The 19,584-nt window shown below is 43.6% G+C and overlaps 1 protein-coding gene across 1 annotated transcript in view; it reads right to left on the reverse strand.

Annotated features, from left to right (window-relative positions):
• SPON1 (spondin 1) overlaps positions 1–19,584 on the reverse strand; it is a 276,478-nt gene that overhangs the window by 249,533 nt on the left and 7,361 nt on the right. The window contains exon 2 of the mRNA XM_024756961.1: positions 6,622–6,728. Coding sequence (XP_024612729.1) covers positions 6,622–6,728 — 107 coding nt within the window. The remainder of the gene's footprint in view (positions 1–6,621; positions 6,729–19,584) is intronic.

Below are 19,584 nucleotides of genomic sequence, written 5' to 3' on the forward strand. Positions count from 1 at the left end.
GAGAATATATATCTGAATCACTTTGTTGTACACCTGAAACTAATATAACACTGTAAGTCAACTATGCTTCAATTTAAAAAAAGTTACCATCTCTATAAATATCCTTTCTCTTCTCCCAAATCAGCTCTCACTCCTCGCTTCCTACAAATGATTGCTTTCTTATTTGCACACATGCAGCAATTATTTAACACTTAGTATGCTGCAATAGAGTTCTTTCTATACAAGTCTCTTTATGTCACAGGTAGGAAATGATCGCATTTCGAGTAAACAGACAAGACCACCCCAGTACTCAAGGAAATAAATATCTAGGCTCTCCTATAATCCATTTTGTACTCGGCCAGTACACCTAGCGTGCCAGGGTTGCGAAGTTCTATTGTAGATCTTGACCTAATTAACACCACGGACCAGGCCTTAATTATTCATCTCGGTATGCTCAGAGCCTAGTATGTTGCCTTTCACATAGCTGGTAATTAGTGCTTTTATTAGATCATCCCAACTAATATTTATTGAGTGTCCACCATGTGCCAGGCACAGTGCTAGTTGACAGAAATACACTAGTGAACAAAACAGATATGATTATGCCCTACAATTTGCTGTGGCACATCAATATTAAACAAATAATCCTACAAGCAAGTATGTAAGTTGTAATAACCACACTTAAGGGAAAGTAGGTGCTATAAATGATACGGAAATATTTCAATAAACAAGTAAATGAATGAAAGAAAGCAATGTATGTTTTATATGGTAATATCCATTCACTAGAAAGGTGTACTCTACAGGAAAAGAAAGAGAATATTACGGGCTATCTCAGGACGGATTAAGAATCCCGTAAGACAATCTATGTGTTCATGCACCTATGATGCATACTGGGACCTCATTTGTGTTTTGTGGTCCTATCTCATGAATGACTCATTCTGAACTTACTTACAGGCAACTAAAAATCCTCAGATTCTTTTGTTGTTGTTTGTTTGTTTAACGTGCTGCCATAAATCCAAATCGCTCTTCTTGTACAGGTGCAGTAGGTTATTTGGATCTAAGTAGGTAACTTTCTGTGTTCTTCCACTAGCTTTCATCTTGCTAGATTTGGTCTATCAGTTTGACCTGCCCAAATCCTGTCATGCCCAGCCCTGATATGGGAATATATGTTTCCCTTCATATCAGTGGGTGTGGCTACTCTGATGGAATGCCCATATTCAAGTTGTTGAAAAGAGCGCTGAGTGAAAATTTGGGGGAGGGCTGGGGGGTGGAAATAACCTTTGAAACACAATAGCAAAAATATAAAAATGTCCATATCCTTTGCATCTGTAATTACACTTCTGGGAATCTCTTCTAGCAAACTAATACCAAATAAGGAAAAAAACTTTATGCAAGAAACTTTTACTCCGTTATTTATAGTAGTGAATAGTAGATTGAAAAATTCCAATATCTTATAAGGGTCACGATTAAGCTTAAGTGAGTGTAAAAAGAGGAAGTTTTCCTATAAAGTAAGAGAGAACTCCTAAGAACAGGCTTGCAATAGCAGTTTATTTTTAGAAGTGTTGAAAACTCATTTAGCGTCTCATGTGGCTCAGAACTCATTAGGAGCTAATAAATATTTATTGTTAGTGAAGAGATAATGGAAATAGTTTATAAACAGGTGATTAAGAATATGGAATAGTGCTTCCCATTATTAAAAGATACTTGTTTGTATGGTACTGATAAGGAATCTTAGGCAAACATTCCTCTTTATAATGAAGCTTTCTTCCTTTGATTGGCAGACTATTCCCTAAACTAGTTGATGCATGTAGGCCTTAAATTAAAAATAAAATAAAGTGATGGTGTTATAAACTAGCAACTTGAATTTTAGTACAAATACGGTGCTTAAAGTTCTGTCAAACTGGAGTGCCTACTCTGTGAGGCGCACAGGGCAAGATGCTGGGAATATAGCAGCAAACAAGACAGGCAAAAATCCCTGCCCCGTGGAGCTTACAGTTTAGTGGAAGGGGGCAGATGAGGCTCAACAAGTCAAACAGATAGCACGTCAGATGGCAATAAAGGCAATGGAAAAAAATTAACTGGTGGAGAGGGATAGGGAATTCAGCTCAGGGACAGAAGGGGGGAAATGAAGTTTCAAATAGGGTGATGGGGCACGCCCCCTGGGAAAGGGACTTCTGAGCAGAGACCTGAAGGAGGAGGGAGAAAGAGCTGGGCAGTTGGCTGGGCCACGAGCATTCCTGGGAGCAACTCGTTTTGAACAATACAGTTTTAAAGGATTGGTGGATTACTTCTGAACCGACAGTCCAGCTGCTGCATTCCTTGTCACTTTCAATTAACCATGAGTACACCCAGCTAGCTCATCAGACTCCCGTGTCTCTCCCTTCTGGCAGCTGGGGACAGATACCCTAGTCTGTGCCAAAGCTGCCACGCTGGACCCGCAGCTGGAAGCAGAGAAGGCAGCCCCACCCCTTTCTCCTGGGCCTCTGCCGGGGTGGTGAGAGCTGTAACCCTTACCCTCCCAGTCCCAAGCAGCCCCAGTCCCTCCCCAGTGAGTCTAAAGAGGCATTAAAGTTTGCTTTAGTTTCTTTTGTACCTGGTGAGTCCGTGCTCTCTGAGTAAGGGCTCTCATTTAGAAGCAAAATCACCCGCTCTCAGAGTTACTTTTAGAATTAAGAATGTAATCTTCCACCAGATTTAAAGGGTATTAGAATTTTGTTGTTGATGTCAAGTCCTCAAAGCTGTCATATTTGGAGTGAGGGTGTTAACAAAGAAGTATATCTAAGTATTTGTTAATTGCCATGCATATATTTTAAAAATTACATCGGTATTTGTAGCTTCTGATCATCTGCTCATGTTCCAACTGATGACTTGCTGACTGTCTGCCATTCCTGTTGATATAAGGCACAATTACAAGGAAGATGCTGTAAGCTCCTTGAGGGCAGGACTATGTCTGTTTTTCTCACCGTCGTAAACCCAGTGCCTACCTTAGCGCCTGGCACATCGGAGACCCTCAGTAAATGCAGATGAATAAATGAATGACTCCAAAGATGACAGCTTTGGTATAGAGAGAAAAGACGTTTATGCTAGAGTGGAGGGGCGCAAGCATAGAGAGCACAATGTCTAAAGCAGGAGAGGTAGGATGGGGCATGAGTAATGATTCTTCCCCCTCTAACTTTGGAGATACTGGGCACCCAAGTGAAGTGTGCATTTAATGCACAGGGCAGGGCAGGGGTGGGGAGATGAGTGTGAGAAAATCACTGGCACAGAGTCCCTTCCCTCCCATTCCCCCACACTCCACCTCCATGGATGTTGGATTACTCTGGTCAATTCACTTAGCCCCTTGGAGACTCAGTTTCATCATCTGGAAAATGGGTATAACAATCCTGACTTCCCAGGGTTGTTATGAGAACTAAGTAGGATAACGAATATAAAGCTCTTGACCTAGAGACTACTACCATAAAAAAGTCATAAGACACTCTCATTTTTTCACTTAACATGTACACATTGAGAGGCAGTATACATGGTTGGGAGCAGGGATCTGGAGCCAGACTGCCCGCATTTGAATCCCAGCTTTATTGCTTAGAGCTGAATGGTCTTAAGAAAGTTACTGAATTGCTCTGTGCCACAATTTCCTCATCTGTGAAAAACAGGATAATAATGCTTATCTCATGGTGTTACTCTGAGGATTAAATCAGTTAAAAAATGTAAACCACTTAGAACAGTATCCGGCATACAAGCATTATTATTGTATGCTAGGCATTTTTCATGTGTGTTTCCCACTTTGATCCCTCTAGGGCTCAAACAACAGATATGTTGATGCGATGGTAGAGAAGTTCATGTTGGATGGGCTGGATCCATGTCTCATGTCAACACTGGTTCTCAAACTCGAGTGGGCATTGGATTCACCCTGAGGGCTTGCTGAAACACAGGCTGTGGGAGCCCCACCCTCAGAGCTTCTGATTCAGAAGGTCTGGGTGAGGCTTGAGATTTTCTGTTTCTAACAAGTTCCCAGATGGTGCTGATGCTGCTGGTCCAGAGACCACACTCTGAGAACCACTGTGATGTAACAAGAAAGGATGTCAGAAGCTCTAAGAGAAGAAGGAAGGATGGATGCATAAAGAGATAGGAGTTCTGGAACAATCCCAAATAGGACTGAGTTATGGGCACTAGTAGAAAGAATAATTTGTTCATTTATTCATTCAACAAACATTTACCTACTGCCCACTGTGAGCAGGGCCCTGTATTCACCAACTGGTTGCAATGACCAAGATTTGGCCAAGAAGAGACAACAGTGAGCTGGAGAGGACTATCAGTTTACTGAATTAAAACGGCATCAAAGAAAGAAGCCATGTCCCCACTGGCCTAACTCAGGCATCATTTTGTGTGTGTGTGTTTATCAGAATATATATAAAATTTTTTAACCATTTTTAAGTGTACAGTTCATGGCATTAAGTACATTCATCTGTTGAACAGGCATCACCACCACCTATCTCCAGAACTTTTTTCATCTTCGCAAACTGAAACTCCGCATCTGTTCAATAATTCCATTTCCCCCTGCCCCACATCCCCTGTACTTTCTGTCTCTATGAATTTGACGGCGTAGCTCATATAAGTGACATCAGACAATATTTGTCGTTCTGTGCTTACTTACTTCACTTAGCATAATGTCTTCAAGGGTCATCCACGTGATAACATGTGTCAGAATTTCCTTCCTTCTTAAAGATGAATAATATTCCACTGTATGTATACACCACATTTTGTTTATCCATTCATCCATCAGTAGACATTTGGGTTGTTTCTGCCTTTCAGCTCTCGTAAATAATGCTGCTATGAACACGGCTATACACTACCTGTTCAAGTCCTTCCTTTCAACTCTTCTGCGTATATACATCTAAGCAACATTTTAAAGCAGATAAATTTTGCTTGGGTGAATATTGAGATCACATTTCTCATCTCCCACCCCCCACTTTTCCCTTCTTAGAACTTTATCCCTCCCGACACTCAGGTACCCAGATCTCTCAGCTGCCCCAATCTTATAAATCATTCACACCTCCAGGTAAATTAGAACAACAAGAACAAGAGGAATATATTTTAGTGCTTTATAGGCTGAACGTATGCATGAATCTTCCTTTCCCTATAATGACAATCTTGCTGATGCATGGTCCAAACACACCTGGCCAGGAGCTTGTTCTGTACTATAGGGAAGACATGTAGTCACTGGAATCAGACACCCGAGACAGAAGCCTGGCCTTACTATTTACTATTAAATCACTTTAGGTAAGTGATTTAATCTCTCTAGCTTCAATTTCCTGATCTATAAAATAGGGATAATAGTTCCTATCTACTTGGTTGCTGTGAGAATCAAACTAAGATAAGGTAAACTAATTAAATTAAGATAAACCAAGATAAGGTAAAGCACTTAACCAAGTGTCTGGCATATGGTGAGTACCCAACAAATATTGGTTGTATCCGGGTAACTCCTTCAGATACATGCCAAGGAAGTTCCTGACATCTAGGTCCATAGAAGCACATTACAATCATCATGGAATTAACAGTTCCACTAGGCCAGAAGTCCAGAATCCTAAACTCTGGACATTTTTTTTAAATCACAGGATTCAAAACTACAATCTGCCCACAAGGGGTTAAAGATATCTTTGGATGGGGAAGATATCTTGGGTGCTCTGTGGAACCCACAAATTGTACCAGAATCCCCAGCAGGCAGCTATGGGTGTAAGTATTCTTCCTGAGTTTTTTTTTTTTCCTTCTGAGTTTGCAAATGCCAGATAAAAATGGATTCCAGAACAATGGAAATTTGAGATGAAAAATGGTTACAGCAGATTTGGCCGCGCCTCCTCCTAAGATCGCCCCAGTCATTTTGGGACATGTTCTGACAACTTGCCGGCCTCTTTCTAAACCTCTGAGAGGGGGTGATGTTCCTGCCACTTCCCCTGGAAGAATATTCCACGGTGAAATATGACTCACTGGCAGGGCCCTTGTCTTTGAGATTCCCTTTCTTCTCCTGACCCACTTTCGTCTTGCTGTGCCCTTTTGTACAAAGTCAAACGAGGCCTCCCCTGGAAGAGGCTGCTCTGCAAGGACTGACATTTAAAGACCATTACCACCTCTTCAACTCGGCCCTGTTCATTTAGCCAAGCAAAGCATGTTTAATTCTTTTAATCTTCCCTCATAAATCAATCTCTTCGTTCCCTTAATAGTCCTTCTCCCGTGCTTTGAACTCCCTCCAGTCTGGCCAGCCTAAGCTCTTGTTCCGTTTACACTTAAAAATTGCCAGTCGACTGAGAAATGGCTGCACAGGAAACACATCTGTGCCTCGGCAGGGTTTTCGGCGCTCCCACCACACTGGACTGTCTGCTGCCCAAGGTACTGTGAGCCCCAGAAGAGCCCTGCCTGGTGGCCAAGCCCCAAGGCCTTAAGGTAGACGCGAGGCATTTGCTGCCTACTCCGTTATAGGTCTTTCCATGGACCTGGCTCACCCGACCAATGGTCAAGGGAATTGCATGAGAAGCCCCCTCAGATACCTGCCCCATTCCTTACCCTCAGCCTCCTCGATCCGGCCCACCTTTCACTTGGCATCTACCTACTAGAGCGACAGGGGTCCCTGGAAAAGCCCACAAGGGGTCTTACCTGGAAGGTCCCGGCATGGTCTTCCTCCTTATCACCCTCTCTGTTCTCTTTGAGGGCGATCAATGTGAATCCTCTAAAGTAAGAGGGAGGGGCAGCGGAAAGTGTCACTGCAGAGACAGAAGAAAGCAGATGATAAGCGTAAGAATCAGCTGCCTTCCATTCGTCAAACGGATAAACGTTGAGTTCCCCAACATCCCAGACCTGTGGGTAGCAGGGGCAGCTGTCAGTGGGAAAGGCTTATTCTGCAGAGTAGTGAAATTTCACCCTCTCCACCCAGCCCCCTCTCACATTTCAGAACCTACTAAACGTCTGAACTACAATCTCACTTAGGAATTCTTGAATCAACCAAGGCTGAGGTGAGCTCTCTCTCAGTAACCACAACTTGACAAAACTAGTCCCTGGTCAGCAACTCTAGTCTTGACAGTTATCTAATGTTACACTTCCACAGATCAGCTCAAGAGAGATCCAGCTGCTTGCAGCACAAACTCCTGTAAGATGTGGCAAAACACATTTCCTATTTGTTGTAGGTACTCAGCTAGAACACATTCCCAGCCTCCCTTGCAGTTTGGTCTGCTGGTGCCCCAGTCCTACCGGTGGAAAGTGTGAATAGACATGATGCATGCCACTTCCTGCCTGGCCCATCCAGACTTTCTACATGATTCTCCATTCTTCCTCTCCCATCTCTGCCTGCTGAATGCAGGAGATCCAGCAGAGGACTCTGATGCCCCAGGAGAAGGATGGTAGAGCCACAAGATGTAAGGAACCTGGGTTTCTGGATAACCACACAGATAATCACTCATGGACCAGAAACATCCATATTATACTTGGCATAAACTGGAAATAAACTTATATTGTGGGGGATTGTTTGTTACAGCAGTTGGAATTATGAACCTACTTTAAACTCTTCCTTCCCACATTGACCCAGAGAACTAGGTATTCATTGACATCTAGCTCAGGGATCTTAGCAATGGTGTTTGCCCCTCCCTTTGTATCTACAATCCCCTGAGATGGAAATCCTTTATTGCAATTTTTGCACTGGATTGCAATTCTATTTTTTACCACCCTTTTCCACTGGACTGTGAGTTAATGCTGGAGAGGAACTGGGTTTTCATTTTCTTTGTATCCCTATCACCTAGCACAGAGCCTGGCATCTAAGAGATGCTCCATTCAAGCTTCTTGAAACTGATGTAAATTGAGGTCTAAATTACTGCCTACATTAAAATGCTAAGATTCTTTAAACATAAAATTATAGACTATTAGTGCTATCCTAAGAATCCTCCATTCCAAGCCCTCTAATTTCACAAATAGGACACAAAGACACAGAAATGTCAACAGACACGCTGAAGGTAGTAAGACCACCCAGAGGCAGGCTTTGGGTCTGGCCCCCTCCCCAGTTTAACACTCCACTCATTGCTCTACATTCCTACATATATAGGAATATCTATAGTGTGTGTATTCCGTAAGTGTCGACTGTTTTCAAAATTTAAAAATCAATTCATTGAACCTATAGTATTTATGTGATTCTGATAAGCAACCCCCTGTTAAGGAGGGGCATTTAGTCTTCTAGTTTCAGTCCTGAAAATGAAACATTCCAAAAGTCCAAAACTTAAAACCACCATCTAGGAAAATTCAGCAATGGTCCGTGAGCCACCAACACAATGACATCTTAGAGAAGCACTTGGAGACAAAGACTGCACGTCTCATGCTGTGGTTAGCCAGTTCATCCCACAAAAGTGAAGGTGCACTCTGATTGGTGGCTACTGATGTCTATAAAAGGTCAGATAGGAAGGAAGAAAGGATGAGTAAAAAGCACAAAGAAGTAAAGAAGAGTAAGAAATGTGGTTGCACAGCAGTGGCAGGCAGAAAATGATGCTTATGATGTCAGGAGAAAGAACTGAGATCTCTGAGGGATAGACAGACAGCCCCACAGCAGTGGGAGGTTATCTAGGGTGGGGTGGGAGAGCTTTCAAGGCTATTCTACACAATTCTGGAGGAAAGGGAGCAGAGAACAAGAAGCAGACAGTAAAGGTGCTCTGCCCAGATCACCTCAAATTCCTCTGTACCATTGTAATGTGACCCTGGTGCTGATGTGCCTTTGCTTCCAGAGGCCAGCACCTGCAGCTCGTCCCTGGTCACTGGCGTCTGCTCTGCCTACTGTGAAAGGCCCAGCTACCTTGCATCAGGTGATGACCATTCTGAGGGGTACCTGACACCTCGAAATGGCCCTGCAGAATCAGAGCTCACTGGGATCATGGGCTGGCAAGGCTTCTTCCTCCCCGTCCCAGTTCCCCACTCCCTTATTGGCCTCCCCTGGGAGCACTTCCTTAATAAGTCAAGGGCACCCAAATCCTCATCTGAGGGTTTGTTATGGGGTTAAATTGTGTCCTCCCAAAATATGTGTTAAAATCCTAATCCCAGGTTCCTGGAAATGTGATCTTATTTGGAAATAGGGTCTTTGCAGATGTAATTAGTTAAGATGAGATCATATTGGGTTAAGGTAATCCTAAGTCCAAGATGGTCAGTGTCCTTAGAAGAAGAGACATGGAGACACACAGGGAAGAATGCCAGGTGATGACAGAGGCAGAGATTGGAGTGAGGCATCTGCAGGCCAATGAACAGCAAGGATTGTCACCAGAGGCTGGGAGACGCATGGAAGAAACTCCCTGGGAGCCTCCAGAAGGAACCAACTCTGATGACATTTTTTATTTTTTATTTTGCGGTACGCGGGCCTCTCACTGTTGTGGCCTCTCCCGTTGCGGAGCACAGGCTCCGGACGCGCAGGCTCAGCGGCCATGGCTCACGGGCCCAGCCGCTCCGCGGCATGTGGGATCTTCCCAGACCGGGGCACGAACCCGTGTCCGCTGCATCGGCAGGCGGACTCTCAACCACTGCGCCACCAGGGAAGCCCTCTGATGACATTTTGATTTCAGATTTTTAGCCTCTAGAACCGTGAGCAAATACATTTCTGTTGTTTTAAGCCACCGGTTTGTGGTTCTATACGTGGGAGCCCTAGGAAATGAATAATACCTGCTTCTGGGGAACCCAGCAGTCAATTTCTGCTGCACAGTCATTGCCTTCAGGCTACAGCTCAAACCCCAAAGACTGATAGGCCCACAGACTCTGCCTTTCTGGAGAGCTCTATCAGCCACGTTTCCATTCCCTGCCACACTGCATTTCAGTCCTGGGACTCGCTCACTGGCAGCTTCCTGGAAAGCCATATATCATTTCACCCTACAGTATTTTTTCTTTCCATATGCTATTCATACGCTTGGAATGTTCTACCTCCTCCATTCTTAGCAAACTTCTTTAGAAATCAGCTAAATTTTCACCTTTTCTGTGATGTTTCCTGTTTCCTCTGACTTTCCCATCAAGACCTGGGTGCTCTTTTTCCCTGGACTTTGTTAAGATTAAAAATACCTATATAATGGGCCTAATAACAGCATTTACCTCAAAGTATCAGTGTAAAACATAACTAATGCACTGAAGTTCTTAAAATCATGGTTGGCAGATAATAGGCACTTATTAAATATTAGCTCTTATCATTATCAGTGATGAGATGATCACATTAAATCATATTTTGTGTGTAAGTATTTGTTTACCTATTTGTGAGTCCTTCAAAGGCAAGAACCACATCTTAGCTCAGCAGTGATTAGCACAGAGTTGATATGTAATTACATTCACTGAATCGTGTTAATGGACTGCTAGACTCAGGGTTGTAAAGATGTCAATTCTTCTCAAATTGATTTAGAGATTTAGTGCAACTTACATTAAATTCGCAGCATGATTTCTGTGATATTGACAAGCCGTTTCTAAAATTGATGTGAAAATGCAAAGGGCCAAGTATACCTAAGGCAATCTGGAAAAAGAAGGGCAAGGTTGGATGGCTTCTATTCCCAGATATCGAGACCTATGCAGCTATAGAAATTAAGCCAGTGTACCATAACAAGGAAAGAAAAATAGGCCTGAATAGTTTGAGGTCCAGATAAAGTTCCACAAATATATGTGAACTTGATTTATCATTAAGGATATACGGCAGAGCAGTGGGGGAAAGAAGATATTTTCAATGACAACTAGAAAACCATGTAAAAAAGGTGAATCTTGGTCTTTGCTGCGGAGCACAGGCTCCAGACGCACAGGCTCAGTGGCCATGGCTCACGGGCCTAGCCCGTGCATGTGGGATCTTCCCGGACCGGGGCACGAACCCACGTCCCCTGCATTGGCAGGCGGACTCTCAACCACTGCACCACCAGAGAAGCCCTGCCTCACATCTTTCAGAAAATAAATTTCACATGGATTGTAGAGCTAAATGTGAAAAGTAAAACAATAAGGTTTTAGAAAGTAGCATAAGATAAAATATGAATGACCTTGGAGTAGGAAAGAGTTTTTAAACAGTACATAAAAAAAAAATACTGATGATAAAGAAGATGTGTAAATGGAATGGTATCAAAATTTTGCTTATCAAAAGACACTGCTAAGAAAAAGTAAGCCATGGTGTGGAAGGAGGTATTTGCAATCCATTTAACCAGAAATGGACTTTTATCCAAAATATATAAATTGACTTTTATCCAAAATATATAAAGAACTCTCTAAGACCAATAAGGAAACGATAGAGAACCCAAAGAAAAAAAATAGGGAAATCACATGAACTAATACTTCACAGAAGAAGGTGCCCAAATGGCCAATAAAGATACGAAAAGGCACTGAACCTCATTTGTCAACAGGGAAATAAGAATTAAATCCACAGTAAAATACTACTGCATTTCCACTAGATTGACTAACCTTAAAAGGATTCACATTATCAAATGTTGTTAACTGGAACTCTCACACACTACTGATGAACTGAATATGAGCAATTTTCCCTGGAAAACTCTTCAGCAGCATTTACTGAAGCTGAGCTTATACATACCCTATGACTCAGTGCTGCCACCCTTAAATCAACAGAAATGCAGACATATGTGCATCAAATGACACCTATCAGATGTTCATAGTAACATTATTCGTTTCCAACTGGAAACACTCAAATGTCCATCAGCAGCCACGGATATATAAGTTGTGGCCAGTCATAGAATTGAATGCCTTAGAATAATGAAAATGAACAAATTACTTCTACCTACAACAACACGGGTAAATCTCACAAACATAATCTCGAGTGAAAGAAGACAGACACAAAAGAATACAAAAAGTATGAGGACATTTATATAAAGTTCAAAACCAGGCAAAGTAATCTATGATCCTAGAGGTCAGGTCAGTGCTTACAAGTGCGGGAAAGGGAAGGCAGTGCTGATTTGGGAGGGAACAGGGGTGCTTCTGGAGTTCAGGTCATGTTCTGTTTCTTGATCTGGGTGCCAGTTGCATGAGTGTATTCAACAAGTGATAATTCACCAAGATGCATGATTTGTGAGCTTTTCTGTACGTAAGCTTTGTTTTGATAAGAATATTATTAAACAGTGTTTCCGAATGGTAAGTAGGCATCTTTTTGTATATCTGTGCAGAGCACTTAAAGGGCTACCCATAAACTCGGCTTCCTGGAATGATGCGTTCCTGTAAATTCTAGAAAACTAAAGTTCTACTCTACCTTATTAAATACAACGCAGAAGATGGAGGCTCTGGGGGCTGAACTTGTGTGGTGTTTCAAGCCATAATTATCAGTGGTGATGACTGTGTTACACCGTATAATTTGAAGGAAGAGAGGAGACCCTATCTCTCTAGAGAAGCCCATTATATGAATCTCTCCTGAAAGGAACAAATGTGCAGCGTGTTCTGAGTCCCAGTAATGACTGAAGATGGCTACTTGGCAATAAATAATAGAATCTTCTCTCTAGTGACTCCTCCCAAGTGCCTCCCAAAAGAGGCCATTAAGAGACCCAGGAAATTCAAGAAAAAAGCTTATGAAGGATTAAAATAAAATTTTAAAAAGGCCCGTTTGGAGCCATCCTGTGAGCACAGACGGGGAACAGGTTAAAAGCAAAGATTTCAGATTAGAATCCTAGAGCCACCACTTATTAACTGTGTGACCTCTGGTGAGTATCTGACCTCCCCGTTTCCTCGTTTCTTAAAAAATGAGGTTCACGATATTACCTTTCTATAGGAATGCAGAGATGACTGCATTTACCACAGCGCCTGGCACATATAAAGGATCCAGAATTGTAAAGGATGATGATGGTGGTGCTGGTGATGTTGAGGATGAAGACGGTGATCAAAATGATGACGATGGTGATGATGATAAAGATCATGATGCTCAGCTAGCTCATTAACAGACAGTGAGTTTCAAAAAGCTGGCCCTTGGGGACAATGTTTGAACCTCCAGAGAAAAACTCTAGTAGGTGCCAATGTAGGACCACTGATGGGACTGCAGCAGAGATCACTGTCTTTGGGGATGATGGTCACAGGGCCAGGTTATGGGGAGATTTGGGTAAGTTCTTATAATGAACTGAGTATCCCTGCAGTGGCTCATACCACAGACAGTGAGCCCTGTGAGGGTGTCTCAGCCCCTCCCACCCCCACATGATATAGCTTTTCAACACGCCTTTCTTCTTCTTGAATACCTCTCACCAGTCTTAATTAAATATTTATTTGTGAATTACTTGTTAAATGCTGGTCTCCCCTAATCACTTGTAAGCTCTGTGAGAGCAGAGACCAAGTCTGTCTTGAACTACGCCTCTGGAGACACAGAGAGAAAAGACCCAGCCTCTGCCTTCTGGGAGCACACAGCCTAACAGCTGGGAGAAAAGGACACATCGGCAGATATTTTTATAACATACAACGGGTGTTATGGAGGTATGAATGAAGTGCTCTGGGATCCCAGAGGAGAGAACATCTGAGTCTACTGGGGGAGTTAAAGGAGACTTCAAGGAGGAGGTGGCATTTGAGCTACAAATTGAATGAGGTATAGGAGATTGTCCAGTGGACAAGAGGAGCAATACCATCTCAGGCAGAGGGAAAGGCATGGTGGGCCAGTCTTGGCCTTGGAAACCAGAAGTAATTCTGTATTTCATTAGTTGCAAGCTGGGAGGAAAGTGTTATAAGAGGCTAGGGGAGTAAGGTGAGAAGGGGCGAGATAGCAGGGCTTTGAAGACTTTTGGCTAAGAAGTGCAGATACCACCCTGGAGGTGATGAGGAGGCACTGAAGGGTTTGAGTTGGGGAGTGTCGTATTCAGATTTGTGTTTTAGGAAGATCAGGCTAGAAGCTGTGTGAATATTGGATTACAGCCTTTTCCTAAAAACCAGCTCAGTGGCAAGGGCCTCTCTGCCCTGTCTGTATGAGGACTGATGTTTCACACAGGAGCCTGACCTCAAATCTCCACCAAACGTGGAGTTCTCCCCTCCTTATTACAGGAACACATGAGTCCCACCTATTTCCCAAATAACTTTCTGAGCCCTTCAAATGCTGGTTTGTCAACCATCTAACATAAACTCCAGTGCCTCTGCTATGCCCACTGCCATCACTGGATCTTTTCTAGGGCCATCACCCTCCTCGCTCTACCTCTGGGTTTCGGACCCCTCCAGCCCCAGCCTCAAGGAGAAGGTCCTGAACCAGATCCCAGTTCCATTACAAGGCCAGCCCCTGCCATCCACCTGCTATATGTTACTGAGATGCCCAGTCTTCCCACCCCACGCATCAACCACAATGAACTTGAGCTTCTGCCTTAACTTGTAACATGGGATTAGTTATAAGGACTGCTGGAGCATTACATAAGCCATGGTGGTCCCCTCCCAACTCTGCTTAACTTGTGGAGCTCTGGGCAGCTGCAACGCACTTGCATACCTTACTTAGAAATTGGCAATTCAGCCCACCCAGCCAGGAGCAGGCAGGAGAAGATGCTGGTGACAGGCTGGCAGATAGGAAGGCAGGGCTAAAAGTCCAAGGGCGAGCAAGTGCATGTGGTGAGGGTGGATTATGCTGTTCGCTTGGATGAACTTCCTCAGTGAATGCTCCCAGCATTCCCCAGAAGAGATGAAATACCTCTCATTCCAGATTAAAGATCATGCATATTTAAAGTTGTAAGGGCTGTACCTATAGATGCACAATGGATGTAGCTAACAGACCTGCGTTCAAATTCCTCTCTATTTACTACGTGTTACCTCGGACTAATTATTTAACTTCTCATTACCTCAGTTGACAATCTCCTGTAAGATGGCAGTAACAGTACTTCTATTGTTATCCTAACAAGTAATGAATTAATATTTGTAATAGTAAGTATATATAAATTTGGATAAATTAATAAAATATATTTAAAGATCAATGAGTCTCCGCTCTAAAGTAGGGATCATCGTTATCATTTCATGCATTTGTCATAAGGACTAAATGAGATAAGGTATATGAAGCACATTGCAACCATTCAATAGAAGTTCATTCTTTCCCCCATGTGCTCTCTCATCATGGACTAGCTGGGAACCAGGTGAATGGGTCCTGAGCTAACCAATACGTGGCTGGGAAGAGGAATGGATGGGAAGAATACTCCTGAGGAATTGGAGATATGTCAGCCAAGAGAATGTATCTGGGGGAGGGTAGGAAGTTCTAAGGAACACATGCTGTCTAGGACCCCCACACCTCCCCTTACACTGACCATGTGATCTTCGGGGCTGCCAATCACAGTCCCCCTTCTCCCTCCTGAAATAGCAAGTCATAGAAGTGACTGTGACCCAGATGCAGTCTATCTCCATATCGTAATGTACTCCATTCCCCTGGGTATGTCACCCAAGCTGGGCCAATCAGAATCCTTCCCTGGGATTTTTCAGCTTGGAAGTAAAGGGGGAAAGGCTTTTGTTTCAGTTACAGAACTGAAAGTCTTTTCACTGAAGGTTGTTGACAGCTATCTTCCCTGGCACTGGGAGAAAGTTTATCTGCAGTAAGAAAAATTATGCCACCACATAAAAACACAGCCAAGAGGTAAAGGATGGAAGGAGAGACAGAAGGTAAAAGGAGTGAATGGAAAAGATGGAGAGGAAAGGAGAAAGGGAAAGGAAGAAAGAAAAGGAGGGGGGGAGGGAGGGAGGAAGGCAGAAAAGAGAGAGAAGAAATGATTAATTTTAAAAAAGAGGGGCTATCACTACACTTTCCACAGACATTTAAATGTTAATAAAAATACCTAGATCCATTTATACCTGAAGCTGGCCAGATCCACCCGTGGACTTTCCAAATATAGGACTCAATAATTCTATTTTTTGCTTTAGTTAGACTTTGTTCCTGTCACTTGCAGTGGAAAGACTCCTGACTAATTTTGGAACAAAGAAAATAATTCTGCCTAGACTGTAAGATTCATTATCAGGCTAAAGAAACAGTACTTGTGACTAAACTGAGGTGGCTGACCAGCAGGGTGGCCGTTAGTATTTAAGTGCCACTGAGTTAACAGAAAATCAGTTGACTTCAGTACTATTTTAATTAGATGTCAGCTTTGGAGCAAGATTTTAAGGGATGTCAGAATGCTCTGTCCTAAGCCCTGACCTGCTCATCACTCTTACCAACTTCTTAGCTAAAGCCTTCTAAGGCTTGCTTGTCAAAACTGTGGATAATCCAAAATTAGACTATATGGATAGGTCATTCAGTGACAGAATCCAGATTCATGAATGGTTGACAGCTACCGTGATGGACCCAAATATGCTGGATTAAGTCTAATGGGGAATCATGTCAGAGCTTATGTCCTAGGACCAGTTTCACTAGTACAGGGAAAGGAGGGCAGCAAGCCTTCCCACCAAATCACAGGAATTTTTTGCTGGCTGCAAGCTCAGTGTGATTCCAGAGTACAACACAGCTGCCAAAACAGCGAGCACAAGACCTGGCAAGCTTAACACAAACACGGTGTCCAGAACAAGGGAGATAATTATCCTGCCATGTTCCACCCTGATCAGAGCACATCTGGAGTCCAAGGTGCAAGGGAATAAGGAAGAGTGTCCTACAAAGAATGGTTGAAGAAAGCAGGGCAGTTTAATCAGAAGAGAAGTCATAGTACCTGTTTCTTCACAAACATCTCAAGGGCTGACATATGGCCAAGGGGAAACCTAATCTGCTGGACTCCAGAGGACAGAACCCGGAGTGATGAGTGGAAGTTACACGGGAGGCAGTCTTTGGCAGCAGAGATGCACAACAAGGTCGCCTTAGCTCAGGCTCTGCTGATCTGCGAGGGTTGTCACCTAGAGGAAGCTCACAGCTCTTCCCTCCCCACCACTCCTCGGCCGAGGCAGGGGAATGTCACCACTGTGTTGGCTCTGAGGACATGCCATTGGCCACTGTGTCGACAGAAACAGGATAGGGCAGTGATGTGACCAAGTATGTGGGACTAGGAGGCTGGGGGTGAGGCTGGGAGAGATGGGGGTGGGGAAGCACATTCACAGAGAAGGGGCCACCTTTTGGCCACCTTCTCTTTGTGTCTCACCATCTTGCTTTTAAAAAAAAAGAAAAAGAAAGAAAGAATATAGATTCCTGGAATCCAGCCCTTTGTTGGGGTGGAGCCAGTGAAGATATATATATATATATTTTTAAACTTTCCAAGTGATTCTTACACATAACTAGGTTTGGAAATCACACAAATGACTCCACAAAGAGCTGCTTCCAGGGAAAGTCACTTTAATAACTGGTGTCTACGCTTGATGGATCAACAATCCCCTCTGCCCTATTCTCCATGTAATCAGAGTCAGTGTCTGAGGCTGGCAGCTCCTTCCCTTTGCTCTCTTGCCTGCTGTCCTTGTGCTCTTCACCTCTGAACCATCAACGATCCTGCTTCCCACCATGCATATGACTGCCGATCTCTTCGCTTCCAACAGCCTTCACCCTGGACCCGGACCGTTTACCTGCCCTCAGCCTCCACCCAATGCCCCCAGGGCACTGAGTGAGCATCCTTTCTCTCTGCTGCCACCACATGGAGATCCTTGCCATCTGTCCCCATTCCTTGGCCTCACCTCCCTCTTGCAGAGGGAGAAGTGCTTTCCCTTCCTTCCATCCAGCCCCCTTAGAGGGAGATCTCACTTCTCTCTTTCAGAGGGGTGCTTGGGGTTTAAATGATACATTCACTTTTCGATAAACAATGATTCAGTGCCTGTGATGGCCACACGCTCTTTTGGGTGCTGGCGATAAAACGGCAAATAACAAAGGCGAAGTCCTTGCTCTCAGAAAGCTTGTATTCTAGCTCGAGGAGGCAGATGATAAAGATCATTTCAGAGAGTGGTTCAGGGGTATGAAGAAAATAAAACCAGGCCAAAGTAATGAGAAACATAAATTGGTGGTCAGATTTAAAGAAATAACATCTTTAAAGATGTTTAAAGAAATAACATCTGAGCTGAGACTCAAAAGACAAAGAGTGAGCCAAAGATCTGGGGGAGAGCATTCGAGGCATGGAGAAAAGCATATACAAAGGCCCTGGGGTGGGAATGAGCTTGGCGTGTTTGGAAAATTCAAAGGTCAGGGTTGCTGCTGTGAGGAGAAGGAGAAGAGAGAAAAGGAGGAAAAGAAAATGAAGAAGGAGAAGAAGAAAAGGAGGAAGGGGGGAAGACGAAGAGCATCAGAAGAGCCTCCTGTAGCACCCAGAATCCCCATTCAGTTCTTCCCGCCTGTCTGAGTCTGCCCACCTCCCCACACTCCCATCCCCCACACACAAAATTTTGTGCTCGCAGCCCTTCCCTGTCCTTCCCCCTCTCACCTAGTCTGTGTTTGCAAACATCTGAACCACAACTGTAGACAGGATTCAAGTTATTTCCCGTGGGTCTCCTAGACCTCAGCAAATCAGTGGATGTGAGCAGGCCCCTGTTTAAAGTTTCCCTCAACTTTTCACGGCAGTTTTGAATAGTCTGTGAAAGTTAGAAGCCTTGTCTATGTAGAGCTCACAAAGGTCTTCTTGTGGTGTTACCTAAATCCTTACCTTTCCTATCCTAGCCTCAACTCCAGCCCAGCCAAGACACCTAGTAAAAATGAGCTGGCTAGCCACACAGAAAGCTTTACGTGACGTAGTGAGCTCTCTGCCACTGTAGGTGCTCCAGAGAGGTGCATATGACAGGAACCAGACACAACTGCGCACCATCAGAGAAAAAACAGAGAAAGGAAATAATACTTGAGATCATATGGGCCACTTGCCACTGTGTTCAATACACGCATGCATGTGTGAGTGTGACAGTCACGAGCTGTGACTCTGGGTTCCCTTAGTCCATCAGATAGTGAGTATTTCGTACTTGTCATGTCAGTGTTTAAGGACCAACAAACCAATGGTTTTATCTAGTATTCAACTGAGGAAACACTGGTCTCTTCCAATGCTGGGGGGAAAAATAGAAGTGCTGGACTTACTGAGAAATGTCAGTTTGTTTCTATTCCCCACTAACAAAACTATCTGCTGGGGCACATAAATAAGGCTAGATTGAATCTAGTATCCATGTGATTGTTTATGTAAAATTGCAAAGGATTTTTAAGGAATAATTTTGACTTATGTGATTTTTGCTTTCCATAGTGCCTCTTGACTCTAATCCTCAAGTAATGTGGGACTCCTCTCTTGAAAAAGAATATATATATATATTCAGTTAATATGTATTAGCTGAATCACTTTGCTGTATACCTGAAAGTAACGCAACATTGTAAATCAACTATACTTCAATTTTAAAATTTTTGATCTCAGCAAATTTAGTAAATTCCACAGCAGATTAAGAGCACTTATTTTTATTCTGGTTTTTATTTTTTATTTTTTTGTGCGGTACGTGGGCCTCTCACTGTTGTGGCCTCTCCCACTGCGGAGCACAGGCTCCGGACGTGCAAGCTCAGTGGCCATGGCTCACGGGCCCAGCCGCTCCGCAGCATGTGGGATCCTCCCAGACTGGGGCACGAACCCGTATCCCCTGATTCGGCAGGCAGACTCCCAACCACTGCGCCACCAGGGAAGCCCACTTATTTTTAAACTAATCTTAATAAAACAATGCATGATCAATGGGATCTTATTTGGGGGAATTTATCTACTCACTAAGAGAATGAGAATGATAGCCTTCGTT

The sequence above is a fragment of the Neophocaena asiaeorientalis genome, unplaced genomic scaffold (genome assembly GCF_003031525.2).
Source record: "Neophocaena asiaeorientalis asiaeorientalis breed wild unplaced genomic scaffold, Neophocaena_asiaeorientalis_V1.1 scaffold504, whole genome shotgun sequence".
NCBI lineage: Eukaryota > Metazoa > Chordata > Mammalia > Artiodactyla > Phocoenidae > Neophocaena > Neophocaena asiaeorientalis.